Source organism: Danio aesculapii, chromosome 11, assembly GCF_903798145.1.
Source record: "Danio aesculapii chromosome 11, fDanAes4.1, whole genome shotgun sequence".
Classification (NCBI taxonomy): domain Eukaryota; kingdom Metazoa; phylum Chordata; class Actinopteri; order Cypriniformes; family Danionidae; genus Danio; species Danio aesculapii.
In genome coordinates, this window is record NC_079445.1 from 15,261,057 (window position 1) to 15,278,537 (window position 17,481).

A 17,481-nucleotide genomic window follows, 5' to 3' on the forward strand; every position below is an offset into this window, starting at 1 on the left:
TGTGGCTGAAGTGCTTGTGTGTGCTGGGAAGCCGCATGTTTCAAGAAAACGAGGAAGACCAAGCAATTCTGACACCACCAGTACCGACCCTACTTCCCATAATGCAACTAGAGAAAAAAGAGGTGCAATGGAACGTGGGCCAGTTCCTGAAGTCCAAAAAGATATGGTGGACCACATGCCAAATTATGATGGGAAAAAAGAAGCAACAAGAGGCAAACTGCCAGGTTGTTCTGGAAAAACACATGTCTTCTGTGATAAGTGCAAGGTGCACTATTGCTTTGTGTCACAGAGAAATTGTTTCAAAGAGGCACACCGAAAATGACTCTAACATGACCACTTGATTTAATCGCAGATGTTCAGTTCGTAAACAAATGTGCAATTTAGGAAGTAAAAACCCTAAAATTGAAGTTGAAATGTTATACTGTTTAGTTTGTGACATAAAAAGAGAAAATGGGTGCATGTCTAACATGACTGAATTGATTGATTCTAAAGATGTTTAGTTTGTTATAAACAATGTGCAATCTAAAAATAAAAACCAAGAAATTAAAGTGAAAATGTTACATTGTTGATGTTTGTGACCTTGAAAATAAACTTCAAGTGTATACTAACTTTTTTGTGTGTTTTTTTATTTTATTTTATGATGGTATAATGTTAGGGAAGTACAACTGTTTGGACCTGATGTCCACTACAATGGACAAAAAAAAAATACCCCTAAAGAGTGATGAATTAAAAAAATAATAATTTGATCTCATTAATGGAAGCCTCAAGAACTTTGAAAATATACTTTTATATTTTTCTGAAATTTGGAACATAATTCAGGTCTGAAGGGGTTAATGGAGGTATTGGATATTATATCATTTTAAATGGAAACTCTACTTGTGCTTTGAGTCTAGAATGGTCTTTTTTTTCTGAGGGTGGCATTAAAAATAATAAATCCTGAATAATTCAAAAAAGACACTAGAATTGTACCAGTTTTATGGTAAATATTAAAATTGATAGTTTGTAATGCCTTTAATATGATGACAGAGAGAGTTTAACACGCCGCAATATAAGAAAACACATGCATTTACAAAAAACACCAGCAAATTAAGAAAAGATTTTCATCGGTTTGACAGTAAACGTGTAGCAAATCCTCACAATGCAAACGCGATAAATTCTCACAACACATCGAATAACACAGAACACAATGGAAATGTTTGTGTTTTTTGTTTATTTTAATTACCTTGTTTTTATGTATAATATTAGCCTAAATAAATAGCCGGGTCCGTCATGTTTTTGAAACATTTTTGTGGTGTCCTGTTAAAATAAACAAAAACAAAAAAACTCACCTTTCAAAGATCATCTACAACTTCACTGAACAATTGTCACGGCACAATAAGCAAATCCCAGCCGGGTCCATCACATTTTTGGGTCGCATGTGTTGTAAGAAATGGGCTCTATGCACAGCTAGAGATTTAAAGCCAAAGATAAACTTCCGGTGAAAGCTTAATGTGACTGTTTTCAATTTCACAAGGTTGTTTTTACAGCAATGATGTTGTAATGTAATGAAAATACATTCATTTAAATAGACTTAAGCATTCATTTAGTTGTTCAAGCGTAAAATGAGATGAAAGACCGTTGTGACCACTAGCGCTGTCTGTAGCAACAGGCTAGAGCAGAAATTCCATTGAAAATACTGGGGTAAAATAAACATATTTTAAAGACATGACGAGGGGAAATGGAATTTAATGCCATGCTTCTTGTCTGATCTAAGACCCACTTCATATCGTATATCTAACAGGCAGTGAAAAATCGCTAATTTTTTTAAAAATCAGATCTTAACCAATTTTGTAATGGTTTGTAACAGTTCACCGGAAGCCCTTGGGCTGCCTGGATGAAAATTAAAAGCCCATCGGCATATAGCCCATTGCAACAAGTTCTCTTAATGTGTTACTGTACTTTAATGGTGTTTGTAGCGAAAAACATTATAACTTCTGTGATGGTTTCTTTTTTTTCAGCAGGGATAGCATTGTTTTTAGCATTATAAACGCAATACTGATGCTAATCCAAGGAAATTACTAAAACCCCTATTTTAAACAGTAAGAAGCAAGTCTAGATTTTTAACTTTATAGACTTTCTTAAGTAAAATATTAGTGGACTGTTCAAAATGGGATGAATTCAGTTTCATTTGTAAAACAATTGTGTTGTTAACAGTAGAATTCTTGGCAGCATGGCCAGATGTACAATAATTATCTTATTTGTATGATAATTTTGACCTCTGTACGATGTACGATCAATAATGAAAAAAATCCTACAATTAACGATAATTTCAGAATTTTATGACTTATTTTCATTGTAATCTTAGGGCTTCTATACTTATTGATCTAGTTGCATCTTTTGTCTACTGTCTGTGAGGAAAACGTGGAGTTACACACGTTTTCTATCTTATCTTACGTTACATCTACTCAGAGTTTGTACCGCAAAATGAATCCCTCAACATCTGGCAACACGCAGGTATCCAATGACAGCGACTCGGAGGTGGAGTTTGAACCTTAACACTAAAGTACGCCTAGCTGTTTTTTTGTTTTTTTTTACGTATTGTGGTAAATTGCACATACCGTTCAACTCGTGGACAATAATTTTCCTCCAAATATGATAATTTTGAGGTTCTGGTACGATACTTTAGCTGCGTCCTAAACGCCACACTATACACTATGCACTGTGTACTTATACACACTCAACAGCATAGTACATAACTTTAGTGTCGTCCCAAATGGAACACTAATGGTTAAATTGCTAAAACTCCTAACTTCAAACCATAGGCGGAGGGTGAACAAACTCCAGGGTAAGGCTAATATATGCACTGCCCTTTAATGAAGTTAAAAAGATTTGCAACCTACCAAGAAGAGATTTTTACAAAAGCACCACCTATCAACAAACGTCTATTATATTCAACACGCACATTCAATTATTTTATTATCTAACCCACTGATCTACACTACCGGTCAAAAGTTTGGGGTTAGTTTATTTATTTTTTATTATTATTACTTTTATTTAAAAATCGAATTAAAATTATTGTGTTCATCAAGGCGGCATTTATTAAATATAAAAAAATTGTTAAATACTTATTTATTTATTACTTACTGTATGCAGTTTTAAATGAAATTATTACTCCTTGTTGCTTTTATTACTATTACCAATAATAATCATTATAATAATTATTAATATTAGAGAGGACACAGCCCTCACTATTCTTACGCCCTCTGGACGCGCCGGCCCTGAGAATACAAAATCATTCTCTTGTTCACGAGGCCAAACGAAAACCGAACTTGTAATTCAGCAATAAATATTTGACCTTTAAAATGTAAAACTCCAAAAGATTGCCTAAACAAGATTACTACACTATAGGCTAGACTACATTACAATGAAACTACCAATTTCATTTAATGCTGTAAACAAATTAAACCAGAATAATATTTTATTATACCCATCTCGTAATACTCATTTGTCGTTTTATAACTTATGTCCTTGACCAGTAAATGAGAATAGTCCGCTGGCCAGCACTTTTGGTTTGGTTTGGTTTTCAGAGCAACTGCGAACTCCAGTAATAAACAGCGCTCATCAGTGCAACGTGCGGCATTGGACAGTTCCATTTCTGTGCGGAGGGGAACTTTAGCTATTGTAAGTTTGTCAATCAAATTTAAAAACTGTTGTGTTAATCATCAACATTAAATTACATTCATATTACACCTTACACCCATTACATGTTTTCAATGCATTTTTTTTTCTTTGCTGCTATCTCTGTGGTCTCTGGCCAGGGGAGGCTAAGCCTTTCCCAGCCTTACACACGCTCCACCTATGCATCAAACTTTATGAAGCAAAACTAGATTTTTTTCAGTTTTTAGAATTTCTTAAGAAAATATTAGTGGACTGCTCAAAATTGGATGGATTTAGTTTTGTTTGTAAAACAATTGTGTTGTTAACAGTAGAATTCTTAACAGGATAGCTACATTAGCCACGACTTTCAACTCTCCCTATGATCTCTAGATATTTTTATACTGACTGATTGCTAAATGAATCACTGAACACTCAGTAGTATCAAAACAAAGTAAAGCAATAATCCTACAAGACCTAAAAGGTACAGTACAAAAACTACTTCACTACTTTTACCTCAAGCTAGCACGATAGCTTCCAGCCCTGTTGAGACTCCTTCTCTCTGCGTCACTGTCACAACATTCAGCTTCCTCCATCTCTGAGAAAGGAAACAGACATTTAATTCACTTAATATTCTATGCAAATATTGAAATAGAGCTTTGTGTTTAAAAAATTACTTAAGCCATTGTGTCAGGAATATGTACACCACAAAGCTTTGAATTAAAAGCATTGCGAGGCTGATTTTGTTATATATTGTAAATAATTGTTGTTGTTGTTTACTAAAATGTTTTTTGTGAAATGATCATAATTTTGTCAAATGATACCAATTGTATGATTGTGCTTAGTGAATTGAAACTGAATTGAAATAAAAATAAAAATAAATAAATATGTTGGCGCCAATAGCCTAATGGTTAGCACGTCAACACATGACACAGAGGTGCTCATGGTGACCCGAGTTCGATTCCTGGCTCAAGGTCCTTTGACGACCTTTCCCCTCTCTCTGCTCCCCATACTTTCCTGTCTGTAAATCTCCACTGTCCTATCCAAAAATAAAGGTGAATACCCCTAAAATAATTATTTTACAAAAGAATAAATAAATATAAATATTTGATGGCAACATAAAGATAAACAAAAAAATGAGAGATCTACAAATTTTCTAATTACATAATTTTGCTAACTTAAACGAAGCTAAATAATATATAAATGCATGATAACAATGTAATGTAGAAATGAGAAATGTACAAATGTTGTGATTATGCTAACTGAAATTAAGCTAAATGAAATTTTTAAAGATTAATATTTGATACCAACATAAAATATACAAAATACTAAATAAAATACAAACAGAACATTTTTATTTGAATGTAAAATTTTTAAAAATGAAAATATAAAACATTAGTCTGATAGTTAATAAATAATAATAAAACAAAAATGATGTAAATGTTCATACAGTATAAATAAACAAGCATTTATGACGTATTCTTAATGATTTTTATTTTGCTCTTTAGTTTTAAAATATCTATCAAGTAAAAGTTGGCTTTTTGTAATAAAGCATGGCGATTCAAGTGGGGATTCTTTGAACTTTGAGTGCCACGTCACGATTCAGGGTGCTTTGCTTTACAGAGATCAATGCACTGGAGGACATTGACACATGTCATGTGCAAGGATCCAGAGTATTAACAGTAGGAAGACTGTGTGTTACTCACCCTGTTGGGCTTTCTGGTTCAATGCTTTATCTCCCTGGCTCTGAAGAGTGACCAAGGTAAAGTAGACGCCCTTTCTTTCCAACAGCTTATCGTGTTTCCCTCTTTCAACAGCACGACCGTGCTCAAATCCCACAATCACATCTGCATTCTTGATTGTAGATAAACGGTGAGCTATGGAGATAGTGGTGCGGCCCATTCTGACCTTCAAAAGAAGATTGATGTTCATTCACTTGAGAAATTGGTGAATTTGTGAAATTGGTGCCGTGACCCAGAAGGGAGTGAGGTTAAGAGATGTTTACAGGGCTTTAGGGGGCCTCTCTTGGACTAGAGGGGTTATGTTAGATATGTTTCCATTGAGCTGTTTGTATGTGAATTTTTGAATCATATAAAAATACTTAATGGAAACAAACCTTTTATTGAGGTTTTATGCTGTATCAAAATGTATGTGCACAACTGAGTGGTATTATCTTTATATCCAATATGACAAAATGTGCATAATGTGCATAGTGTGAATGAGAGTGTATGGATGTTTCCCTGTGATAGGTTGCAGCTGGAAGGGCATTCGCTTCGTAAAGCATATGCTGGATAAGCTGTGGAGACCCCTGATTAATAAGAAGATAATGTGAAAAAAAAATAGGTGTGCTCGGACAGCAATAATGGGCAAACCAGTGGAGTGACCACATTACTCATCTGAAATGTTATTTTAGCCATTCTAAAATGCCTCAGCCCAGGTTATCACCATGATTATTACTTCCTAGAATTGTCTAGAGTGGTTGCACTCCCAAAGAGGCCTTCAAAAGCCACTGCACATTCATTTAATTTCATCTTCTACTTCTAAGGTGATAGCCATTTATTATATTAGGGGAAAAGCCACAGTGGTTTTTCCTACCAGGGCAAATTGCTTTTTTTTTTTTATTCAGCTGGTGCCGTGACCCGGATGGGAGTGAGATTTCGTTGGTTTACATGGGTTTAATGAGCCTCTCTCTGAGCAAGCACATGGGTAACGGACCTGAGGAGTTGTGGGTCAATGAAGAACCTTTAACATCCAGAAAAACTCTTAATTCCACCAAAGTTTCTATATAATAAAAAGTTTCTTTAGATCTTTAAAATGTACTTTACTGAAACGTTCTTTAAGGAACATGAAATACTTCTATGGCATTGTTGCTTTTTAAAGACTTTATACATGTTTGTCTGTGCAAGTGTGTGTCTGTGTGTTTTCTGCTGACCATGTCCAAAGCCTCCTGTACAACAGCTTCACTCTCATTGTCCAAAGCAGATGTAGCCATGTCCAGGAGGAGGATTCTGGGATTCCTCACAAGAGCCCGGGCTATTGCAATTCGCTGTTTCTGCCCACCACTCATCTGTCCACCACCTTCACCTACTAAAGTCTCAAATTTCTAAAAAGAAAAGATGGCATTAAAGTTAGAGGCACACATGTTGTACATTGGGTATTTTTTGTTATTTCTGAAAAAGTTATGTCTTCAGTGTTTGAACTTTCCGCAGTAAAAATTAAACCACACTGAACTAAACTGAACTACAACTCTGAAAACGACTGACACAGTTTCAATTTCAATTTAGTAGAACTTTTATGTTAAGCTGCTTTGACACAATCTTAATTGTAAAAGTGCTATAGAAATAAAAATGAATTGAATAAAAATAATATTCCATTCAAAACTACAGTGTGTTTTAATATTGTTTGAACATTTGTTGAACATATGTTAAAATCATGGATAAATTTGGGAGATTGAAGTTGTGCAAGACTTTTTTTTTTGTGGAGGACATAATGAATAAAAAGTCCCTTTCACAATATTCTTTTGGATGCTAAATGGTCTGTGACTTCTCTAATAAACTCTGGTGTAAAGTCAAAAGATAGATCAATCCAACACTAAAAGGAAACATGCTGAAGATTAAATATAAATAAATAGATGGACTCTATTTTAACAATCCAAGCACATGGTCCACAGCATACAGTACAGGTGCACCTAGGGCATCCACTTGTACTATATTACGAACAGGAAAAATGGCCGACACCCAGCGCATAGTCTAAAATGATTGTCTTTTTTATTTACTTAATGAGTTGTGGGTGTGTTTTGGGTGTGTTCTCCCACTCATAGCATCATGGAGCATTTGCTATTTTTGATTCACTAGTGAGGAAATAGATCTGCTCGCGGGCAAGTTTAAATCAAGCAAACCATCTACAGAATGACTTGAATTCCACCAAAGCTCCCCGAAGTGAAGGCACGAGAGGTGGTAGGGTTTTTACATTTATGCACTGTAAAACCCAATAAGTTGAGGTAACTCAAACCATTTGAGGAAACCGATTGCAACAAACCATTTAAGTTCAAAAATGAGTACTAATGAGTACTGTGAACTTAATCCATTTGAGTAAATGAAGCAATTTAAGCACAGTAAAACCAAAGTCCCTTTAAGGCAAGTCATTTCACTCGGAGGCCATCTCTGAAACGCCTCTCGGGCAGTATGCTTGGGCATTCTGTTTAAATGGGGAAGCATCAAATTTTCCCCAAACACTTTGCCAAGCTTAAGATTCAATTTTATATTAGGAATCACCGATAAAATGTAAACAACTGTGTCTTTAGTTTCATTTCTAAACGTCCAAATCACACCAAATCTGCAGGAACTCACGTCTAGTCCAAGCTCCTCCTCCAGAGTATCGTCAGTCTATAGCGATCGATGATTGGCTTCTGTACTAGAAGGCAGGCTTTATTCACTATACATATATCAATCGATGATTGGCTCCTGTACAAGTAGGCAGATCCTTAATCCCCATGTTGACCATTATACTTTTCCCGCATTCAAAAAGATACAAGTGACTTGTCTTGTGCGTTTTATAGTCTTTGGTAAAACCCAATAAATTAAGAGAACTCAAACCAACCGAGTACTGTAAAACCCAATAAGTTAAGGCAACATAAAGCGTTTGAGGAACCCGATTGCTACAAACAATTTGAGTTAAAAGACTAATCTATAGGAGTACCATGAACTTACTCCAATTAAGTTAAAGTAATGGGGTATTTATTTAACTCATTACCTTCAACACTGAGTTCAAAACTTTTCAAATAAGTAGAATTGACTTTCAGTTAATTTTGAGTTATCTACACTCCTTTTCTTTTACAGTGTGTAGACAATAACAATCTTACACATTTTATTCCATAAATTTTTTCCCACTTGATACTGCACATCCCTGTGTGTGTAATTAAAAACATGTACGCACATTTTGTACTTGCCTATCAGTAAAATGCTCTTTAAATAAAAAAAAAAAAACTGCACCATTGACTTTAGACCTGCTTTAAGTTGGTCAGCGGTGGGGTCTAATTAGGTTGCCTCAAAATAGCAATGCGCAAACAATGCACCTCAACACACCTCCTTTTCACAGCAGGCCCACACATGGGCGCACAAATGGGCACAAGTGCATTTGCTATTTAAACAACAATTTAAACTTCCTAAACAACAATGTCGGAGGATGTGAAAATGATACCTGTGCCGGGCCAAAACTAACAAAAAACACTGTCTCAATGCACCATGTGTATGAAATTAAATTTAAATATAAATCTGTAAAATAAATTAATTAGTGCTATTAGCCTTGTGGTTAGCTGATCTTTTGCTGATCCATTATCTATCTCAATAATCCTTCCCCTGTTTATATTCTACTGTCCTATCTTAAACAAAAAAAAAGAAATAAATTAATGTCATGTGATTGATGTTAGATATCACTTTATTTTGATGGTCCATTTGAGTATTAGTAGACTGTCTGCTTAATATCTGCTGAAACTGCTCCTTCAACAGACATTTAACTGACTATAACAAACTTTGCTAGTCAACTTACACTATCCCGACCCCTAACAGCAACCTAACAGTCTACTTATAATCTAATGAGAATTAGTTGGAATGTAGATGCAATGTAACTTAAATTCAACAAATGGACCATCAAAATAAAGTGTGACCTGGTGTTATTGTGTGCTAATTTTGAGTAAATTTATCTCCTGCCTGTGGTAAATCCATGATGAAGTTGTAGGCATTGGCCTCTTTGGCGGCTGTGATGATGTCATCATTCGAGACCCCGGGGCGTCCGTAACGGATGTTCTCAGCAATAGTGGTGGCAAACAGAACCGGCTCTTGCTCCACTATTCCAATCAGAGAACGCAGCCACTGTATGTTCAGACCCCTGATGTCATGGCCATCCAGTGTAAGCTAGAAGGATAGAAAGTTCTACAATTTCTGAATCACATCCACCAATAACACTGTGCCATGTAAAAGTCTTGTTTCTTTACCATTCCTTCTTTAGGGTCATAGAAGCGTTGGATGAGCTGGATTGCTGTGCTTTTTCCAGCACCGCTGGGACCCACAAATGCCGTTGTCTCTCCTGACTTTACCTGCAGATTAAGCTGATCCAGGATCTGTGAAGGTGAATAGTGTTGGATAAGTTACTTCAAAAAAGTTATTAATTACTAATTACATCATTAAAAATGTGTTAAATTACTTTTCTAATTAATTTGTCTGAAAAGTAACTTAGTTACTCAATAAGTAATTAAATTATTTGACTCAGTTGTAAAAATCTACATAATTCTCAATGTATAGACCAGAGGCCCACCAGATCTGCACATTTGCCATGTCTCCTTAACCAAACACACCTGATTTAGATCATTAGCTCATTGGCATAGACTGAAAGACCTGTAATGGGTGTGACAGACTAAGGAGACACCCAAAACATGCAGTGTTGGTGGTCCTACAGGAACGTATAGACAGTAGATTTTTAGTCCAATTTTAGTCCAAACAGACATTTTAATTTTGTTTCGAAAATAACAAAAACATTTAAACATATATTAAAAATTTTGATGTATCAAAACACAAAATGTTTCATATTAATGATATAATATAAAGATATAATAGATGTATATTTCATACAAATACCATTTACTGATTCATAAACATTCCATCATTTTAAGCATGTGCAGTTTTCAGATATTCAAATATTAAGTTGAAAAATTAAGTTATTATGCAAGCTATCTAAATAACTACAACAACAAAAAAATTAAAATAAATGCACTTACTCTGCTTCTCTGAGTGTTTACATTATATTTTCATGAACTACTGTAATTTCTCAATGTCTATGCAATTGCCTTGATAAATTATATGCATGTTCTTTAATAGAAAACAAATGAGTTGTTCTATATATATTTGTACACACACACTCACCAGCCACTTTATTAGGTACACCTGCCAACTGCTCGTTGACAGAAATTTCTAATCAGTCAATCACATGGCAGCAACTAAATGCAGTTCAAACCGAGCATCAAGCTGCGGTCACACTGGGCTTTGTGTGTGCGAAATTCTGTCGTGCGGCGCTGCGAAAAGGGGCGGGATTAAACAAGATTATTAGACATTAAAAAAAGAGAGCGAATGCTCCATGTTTTAAATTTCTGTCCAGAGAGGTCATGTTTTGATCCTCGATTGGTCTCACGCAGTCAAGTGATGGGATTTCGCAGGTCAGAGTTCACCAAGCTTGAACTTTGCACCGCAGCAACTTGCGAAACTTAACGCATGACCCTGCGTTTCCGGTCTGACGCATTTGCGTGCGTATGAATGGAAGTCTATGGGAAGAAAAGTCAAGTGTGACAGCAGCTTCAGAATGGGAAAGAAAGGTGATTTAAGTGACACTGAACACGGCTTGGTTGTTGATGCCAGATGGGCTGGTCTGAGTATTTCAAATACTGCTGATCTACTGGGATTTTCACACACAACCATCTCTAGGGTTTACAGATAATGGTCCTAAAAGAGAAAATATCCAATGAGCGGCAGTTCTGTGGGCACAAATGCCTTGTTGATGCCAGAGGTCAGAGGAGATTGGCCAGACTTGTTCAAGTTGATAGAAAAGCAACAGTAACTCAAATAACCACTCGTTACAACTGAGGTATGCAGACGAGCATCTCTGAACGCACAACATGTCAAACCATGAGATGGATGGGCTACAGCATTAGAAGATCACACCGGCTGCCACTCCTGTTAGCTAAGAACAGGAAACTGAGGCTGCAATGATCTCGATGAGGTCTGATGATCTCGATTTCTGCTGCAACATTTGGATGGTAGGGTCAGAATTTAGCATCAACAACATCAAAGCATGGATCCAACCTGCCTTGTATCAATGGTTCAGGCTGCTGCTGGTGGAGTAATGTGTGGGAGATATTTTCTTAGTACACTTTGGGCCCATTAGTACTAACTGAGCATTGTGTCAACGCCACAGCTTATCTGAGTATTGTTGCTGACCATGTCCATCGCTTTATGACCCCAGTGTACCTATCGTTTGATGGCTACTTCCAGCAGGATAACACACCATGTCATAAAGCGTGAATCATCTCAGACTGTTTTCTTGAACATGACAATGTACTCAAATGGCCTTCACAGTCCACAATAGAGCACATTTGGGATGTGGTGGAATGGAAGATTTGCATCATGGATGTGCAGGCAAAACATCTGCAGCAACTGTGTGATGTTATCATGTCAATATGGACCAAAATCTGTGAGGAATATTTCCAGTACCTTGTTGAATCTATGCCACAGAGGATTAAGGCAGTTCTGAAGGCAAAGTGGGTCCAACACGGTAATAGTAAGGTGTACCTAATAAAGTGGCAGGTGAGTGTATATTCCTCTGTGTCTCTGAATTGATTTAAACAGAACTGTTAACATTATGTACTATATTTAAGCCGAGTATATTATAAGTTATTGTGATTAAATTATTTAAAGGTGAAAAGTAATGCCTGATTTGACTTTTGAAAAGTACTTTAATTACAGTAACTACAGTAGATACTTTGTACCGGAGGTGAATAGAGTTCATGTAAAGCAGGAACACAGCAGAAGGCCTTTTGTAAATGTTAACTTTACCTTCACTTCAGGTCGAGATGGGTAATGAAAAGTTATATTATGAAACTCCAGATCTCCTTTCACTTTGTCTAACTTATATCCAGCCTCAGAGAGACAATCAATCTCTGGTTCCTGAAAATAAGACAACATTCCTGTCAATCCATTGCTCAGGAAGGTGTCGGGCAGGCTTTAGTGTCAGATAGATGTCAGACATGCAGTAATACAGACGTTTTGCTCTTGCATTGAGTGCCCTGGGCATTGCCATTTTCACACTTACTAAATCTATACAGGAGGACTTAACATTAATTTGCTATCTATGCAGCATCCTCTTTTCGGTTATCACTGGAGTGACATTTGTCTGATGTCTTTGCTTTATATATATATATATATATATATATATATATATATATATATATATATATATATATATATATATATATATATATATATATATATATATATAGCAATCAAATTTTCACAGTATGTTTGATAATATTCTTCAGGAGAAAGTCCTAGAAAGTGCTAGAATAAAAGCAGCTTTAGTTTTTTTTAAACCATTTCAAGGTCAAAATTACTATCCCCTTTAAGCTATATATTTTTTCGATAGTCTACAGAACAAACCATCATTATACAATAACTTGCCTAATTACCCTAACCTGCCTAGTTAGCCTAATTAACCTATGTCACTTTAAGCTGTATAGAAGTGTCTTGAAAAATATCTAGTAAAATATTATTAACTGTCATCATGGCAAAGATAAAATAAATTAGAAATGATTTAGTAAAACTAGTATGTTTAGAAATGTGTTGAAAAAATCTTTAAACAGAACCGTTTAAAAACCGTTTTTAAACCTTTAAACAGAAATTAGGCGAAAAAAATAAATAGTATGGCTAATGCTTCGGGAGGGCTAATAATTCTGACTGCAACTATCTATATATATATATATATATATATATATATATATATATATATATATATATATATATATATATATATGTATATATATATATATATATATATATATATATATATATATATATATATATATATATATATATATATATATATATATATATATATATATATATATATATATATATATATATAATTTTGTTCAAAAGTAGGTTACAGCTAAATGTTCAAAATACTTTTAGTGAATAAACTTTAAATTTTACTTAAAGTAATTATTTAAAAATAAATGTACATTATGTAGTTAATAATAATAATAATAATAATAATAATAATAATAATATAATATGTAATTATAATAATATTTAATTAATCATTTATAATTATAAAGTGCGGGATTGTTTACCCAAAAATTAAATATTACTCACTATTTACTGTCTAAGTGGTTTCAAACTTTATTAAGTTTCTTTATTTCTTTGAACACATAAAAAGATACTTTGAAGAATGTTGAAATGTAACCATTAACTTTCATAGTCAGCAGTTATGAAAATCAATGGTTACAGGTTTTTTCAAAATCTCTTCTTTTGTGTTCAACAAACAAAAAGTAACTTAAGGAGTAAACGATGACAGAATTTTCAATTTTGTGTGAACCACCCCTTTAATATTTCTTATTAATTTTACATCATAAACATGCTGCTTGTTTACACATTTGAATGAAATCGGTTTAGCAGTGTAAATAATTGTTTGATTTATGTACAATTATAACACCGATTTTCATTTGCCTTTTATTTTTACATATTTTGTTTAGTTTTTTATGCGCCTCTTATTGTCACGGATTGGTCAGGCTCTCACGATCCCCACTCACGAAGATCACCATCACCTGACTTCTAATGAGCACACAGCTGCATCACATTCACGAGCACCAGATAAAAGCACAGCACTCCAGTCGCTCATTGTCCGGGCTCGTCTCGACGAAAGCGGACAACTGAGCGACCACTCAGCGTAGTCATCCTCAGCTAAAACAAACGCTTTACTTACCTGTTCTCTTTGTATTCCTCCTAGTCTTCCTGGTCCACCCGAATCGTCCTGTCTTCCAGTCCTTCCAAGTCTGTGTCATCCTCTGTCAGCTGTATCTGGTGTGTGCTGTCCATCCTTGTGTATTCCTGTTACCCAGCCACGGAGGAAAAGACCCCAACATCATTCCTGATCCTCCTGGCTATCCTTCATGTGCTCCTTGTTGTCATTTAATAAACACCCTAACGTTTCCTTACCTCTGTCTCCTGTCCGCTTCATAACAGAAGCCCGGACCAATAACGACGACAACATGAGCACCCCCGATCACTTTCAAGAGCTGGTGGACCAGTTGAAGCGGATTCTACAGCCACCAGCTCCACTTTCCAACGCACCACCAGCACCGAGCACTTCCGCCTCCACAGTTTCTCCTTCGGCCCTTCCTTCCAGTCCCATGGCCCGACCAGCGCCCTACTCAGGCGGAGCGGGGGAGTGCAATGGTTTTCTGTTACAATGTTCCCTCATATTCGAAATGCAACCTTCTCTATATCCCACAGATAAGTCAAAGATCGCCTACATCGTATCACTACTCTCTGGGCCTGCACTTAAATGGGCTGAGACGATCTGGAACCAAGCCGGGCCGGTCATGAATTCCATCACTACCTTCACGGAGTATTTCAAAGAGGTGTTTGGACGTTCTGATGGGGAAGTAGCCGCTGGAGAGCAGCTGTATCATCTAAAGCAAGGTACTCTATCTACACAGGAATATGCTCTCCGGTTTCGCACTCTAGCAGCTGCAAGTGGATGGAATGAGAGATCGTTGTTGACCACGTACCGGCTCGGCTTGGAACCCACTCTCCGAATCCAGCTGGCCACATTAGATGATACTATGGGTCTGGAGAGATTCATCCAACATTCTCTCCGATGTTCCGATCGTCTCCGTTCCTATCAACAGGACACCATCACCCCCTCGTCTGCACTCCTCCAATCGCCTGAGTCAACAGCCTCTCCAGAACCAGAACCCATGATAATAGAGTCTGGAAGACTGACATCAGCGGAACGACAGAGGAGGCTGACCCGGGGTCTGTGTCTATACTGCGGTGTCAGTGGACACACCCGTATGGAGTGTCCCCTTCGTCCCATTCGGACTTCAGTGAGTGTATTCAGTACGAATATTGAACAATGTAAACCACTTACTACCACCGTACAAATAACTACTGCCTCTATTTCTCTCCTTGTCACAGCCCTCATCGACTCCGGGTCAGCAGGGAACTTCATCTCCCAATCCCTCTGTCGTCAACTCCACCTACGTACTGAGGCGTCCTCGCATATATACCAGATACAACCGATAACCCAGTGCACTCGATCTTCGACCCGTATCCATCGACAATGCGAAGACATCCTTCTTCAAGTGGGGTTGTTACATCAAGAGAGGATTCAATTTCTGGTTCTGGAGGGTGCAAATATGGACATCATTCTAGGGCGCCCGTGGCTGGTGAAGCACGATCCCATCATCTCTTGGGGCACAGGAGAGATAAAGAAATGGGGATCTGGATGTACACCTACCTGTTTTCCAAATCTCCCTCTTCAAGGTCGGAACCCCATTTCTTTGTTTACAACATCGGTCGAGAGTCCTCCTGAGAAGCAGTCTATCCACATTCCTAAGGAGTACAGCTCCTTTCATGATGTCTTCTGCCCCAAGAGAGCTTCCCAGCTACCGCCGCATCGGCCATGGGACTGCGCGATCGACCTAGTTCCAGATGCCCAGTTGCCAAGAGGTAGGATCTACCCGCTCTCGCTTCCAGAGAATCAGGCAATGGAAGATTACATAAGGGAGGCTCTGAGTCAGGGGTACATACGTCACTCAAAATCACCAGCCGCCTCAAGCTTCTTCTTTGTGGCCAAGAAGGACGGAGGGCTGCGTCCATGCATCGACTACAGGGTCCTAAATAACGGTACAGTAAAATACCGATATCCCCTTCCTCTGGTACCAGCCGCTTTGGAACAGCTCCGAGAAGCTAAAGTCTTCACTAAATTGGACCTCCGCAGCGCGTATAATCTGATAAGAATACGTGAGGGGGACCAATGGAAGACAGCATTCGTGACCCCTACTGGCCACTATGAATATGAGGTCATGCCTTACGGTCTGGTCAACGCCCCCTCCGTATTCCAAAACTTCATTCATGAAGTCCTCCGGGAGTTTCTTCACCACTTTGTAATAGTGTACATAGATGACATCCTCATTTACTCCCGGAGTGAGGCCGAACATCGCCAACACGTTGCGGAGGTCCTACACACATTGAGAGAACATCACCTCTACCTCAAAGCGGAGAAATGCTCATTCCACCAGAAGTCGATTCATTTCTTGGGATACATCATTGACCAAACCGGTATACGTATGGATGGGAAGAAAATTGAGGCTGTTCTATCCTGGTCAGAACCCACTTCCATTAAGGAGCTCCAGAGGTTTCTTGGGTTTGCTAACTTTTATAGACGGTTTATCAAGGACTACAGCAGGATTACATCACCTCTCACTAATCTCCTCAAGGGTAAACCCAAAGGACTGGAGTGGACCAAAGAAGCAGCCGCAGCCTTCCGCCTTCTTAAGAAGGAGTTCACAAGGGCCCCACTCCTGACTCATCCTGACCCAAATCTTCCTTTCGTGGTGGAAGTGGACGCATCCACCACCGGCGTCGGGGCAGTATTATCCCAACATCATGATACACCGCCCCGACTGCATCCCTGTGCCTATTTCTCTCGGAAGTTGAGCCCGGCGGAGCAGAATTACAGCATAGGAGACAGGGAGCTTCTAGCAATCAAGCTAGCCTTGGAGGAGTGGCGTCACTGGTTGGAGGGAGCCAAACATCCGTTCCAGGTGATCACAGATCACAAAAACCTCCAATATATCAAAGAGGCCAAGAGACTATGTCCACGTCAAGCCAGATGGTCACTTTTCTTCTCACGTTTTGATTTCTCCATTTCCTATCGTCCAGGACCCAAGAATCTAAGAGCAGACGCTCTCTCTCGTTTACACGAGCATCACGATCATGAAGAACTCCCAACGAAGATTCTTCCCGAACACATCTCCATTTGTCCGATCACCTGGAACGCTCCTCCAGTCGTTGCCACTCCGGAAGCCCCTGCTCCGCCGGGATGCCCTCCTCATCGGCAGTTCATACCACCTGAACACCGGGTAGATCTGATCCACTCCTTACATACCTCGCTAGGCACTGGACATCCAGGGATCAACAATACTCTCTCGCTAGTATCCCAACGATTCTGGTGGCCAAACATGGCAAGGGATGTGAGGCAATATGTTCAGGGCTGTAAGGACTGTGCCCAATCCAAGAG

At 37.8% G+C, this 17,481-nt stretch overlaps 1 protein-coding gene across 2 annotated transcripts in view; it reads right to left on the reverse strand.

Annotated features, from left to right (window-relative positions):
• The window catches only part of abcb11b (ATP-binding cassette, sub-family B (MDR/TAP), member 11b), a 55,145-nt gene that overhangs the window by 21,991 nt on the left and 15,673 nt on the right, over positions 1-17,481 (reverse strand). For both annotated transcript variants that reach the window (XM_056467790.1, XM_056467789.1), the window contains 6 exons: positions 12,234-12,344; positions 9,626-9,751; positions 9,342-9,545; positions 6,566-6,736; positions 5,340-5,541; positions 4,150-4,231 (listed from right to left, as the gene is read on the reverse strand). In XM_056467790.1, the coding sequence (XP_056323765.1) occupies positions 4,150-4,231; positions 5,340-5,541; positions 6,566-6,736; positions 9,342-9,545; positions 9,626-9,751; positions 12,234-12,344 (896 nt within the window). The remainder of the gene's footprint in view (positions 1-4,149; positions 4,232-5,339; positions 5,542-6,565; positions 6,737-9,341; positions 9,546-9,625; positions 9,752-12,233; positions 12,345-17,481) is intronic.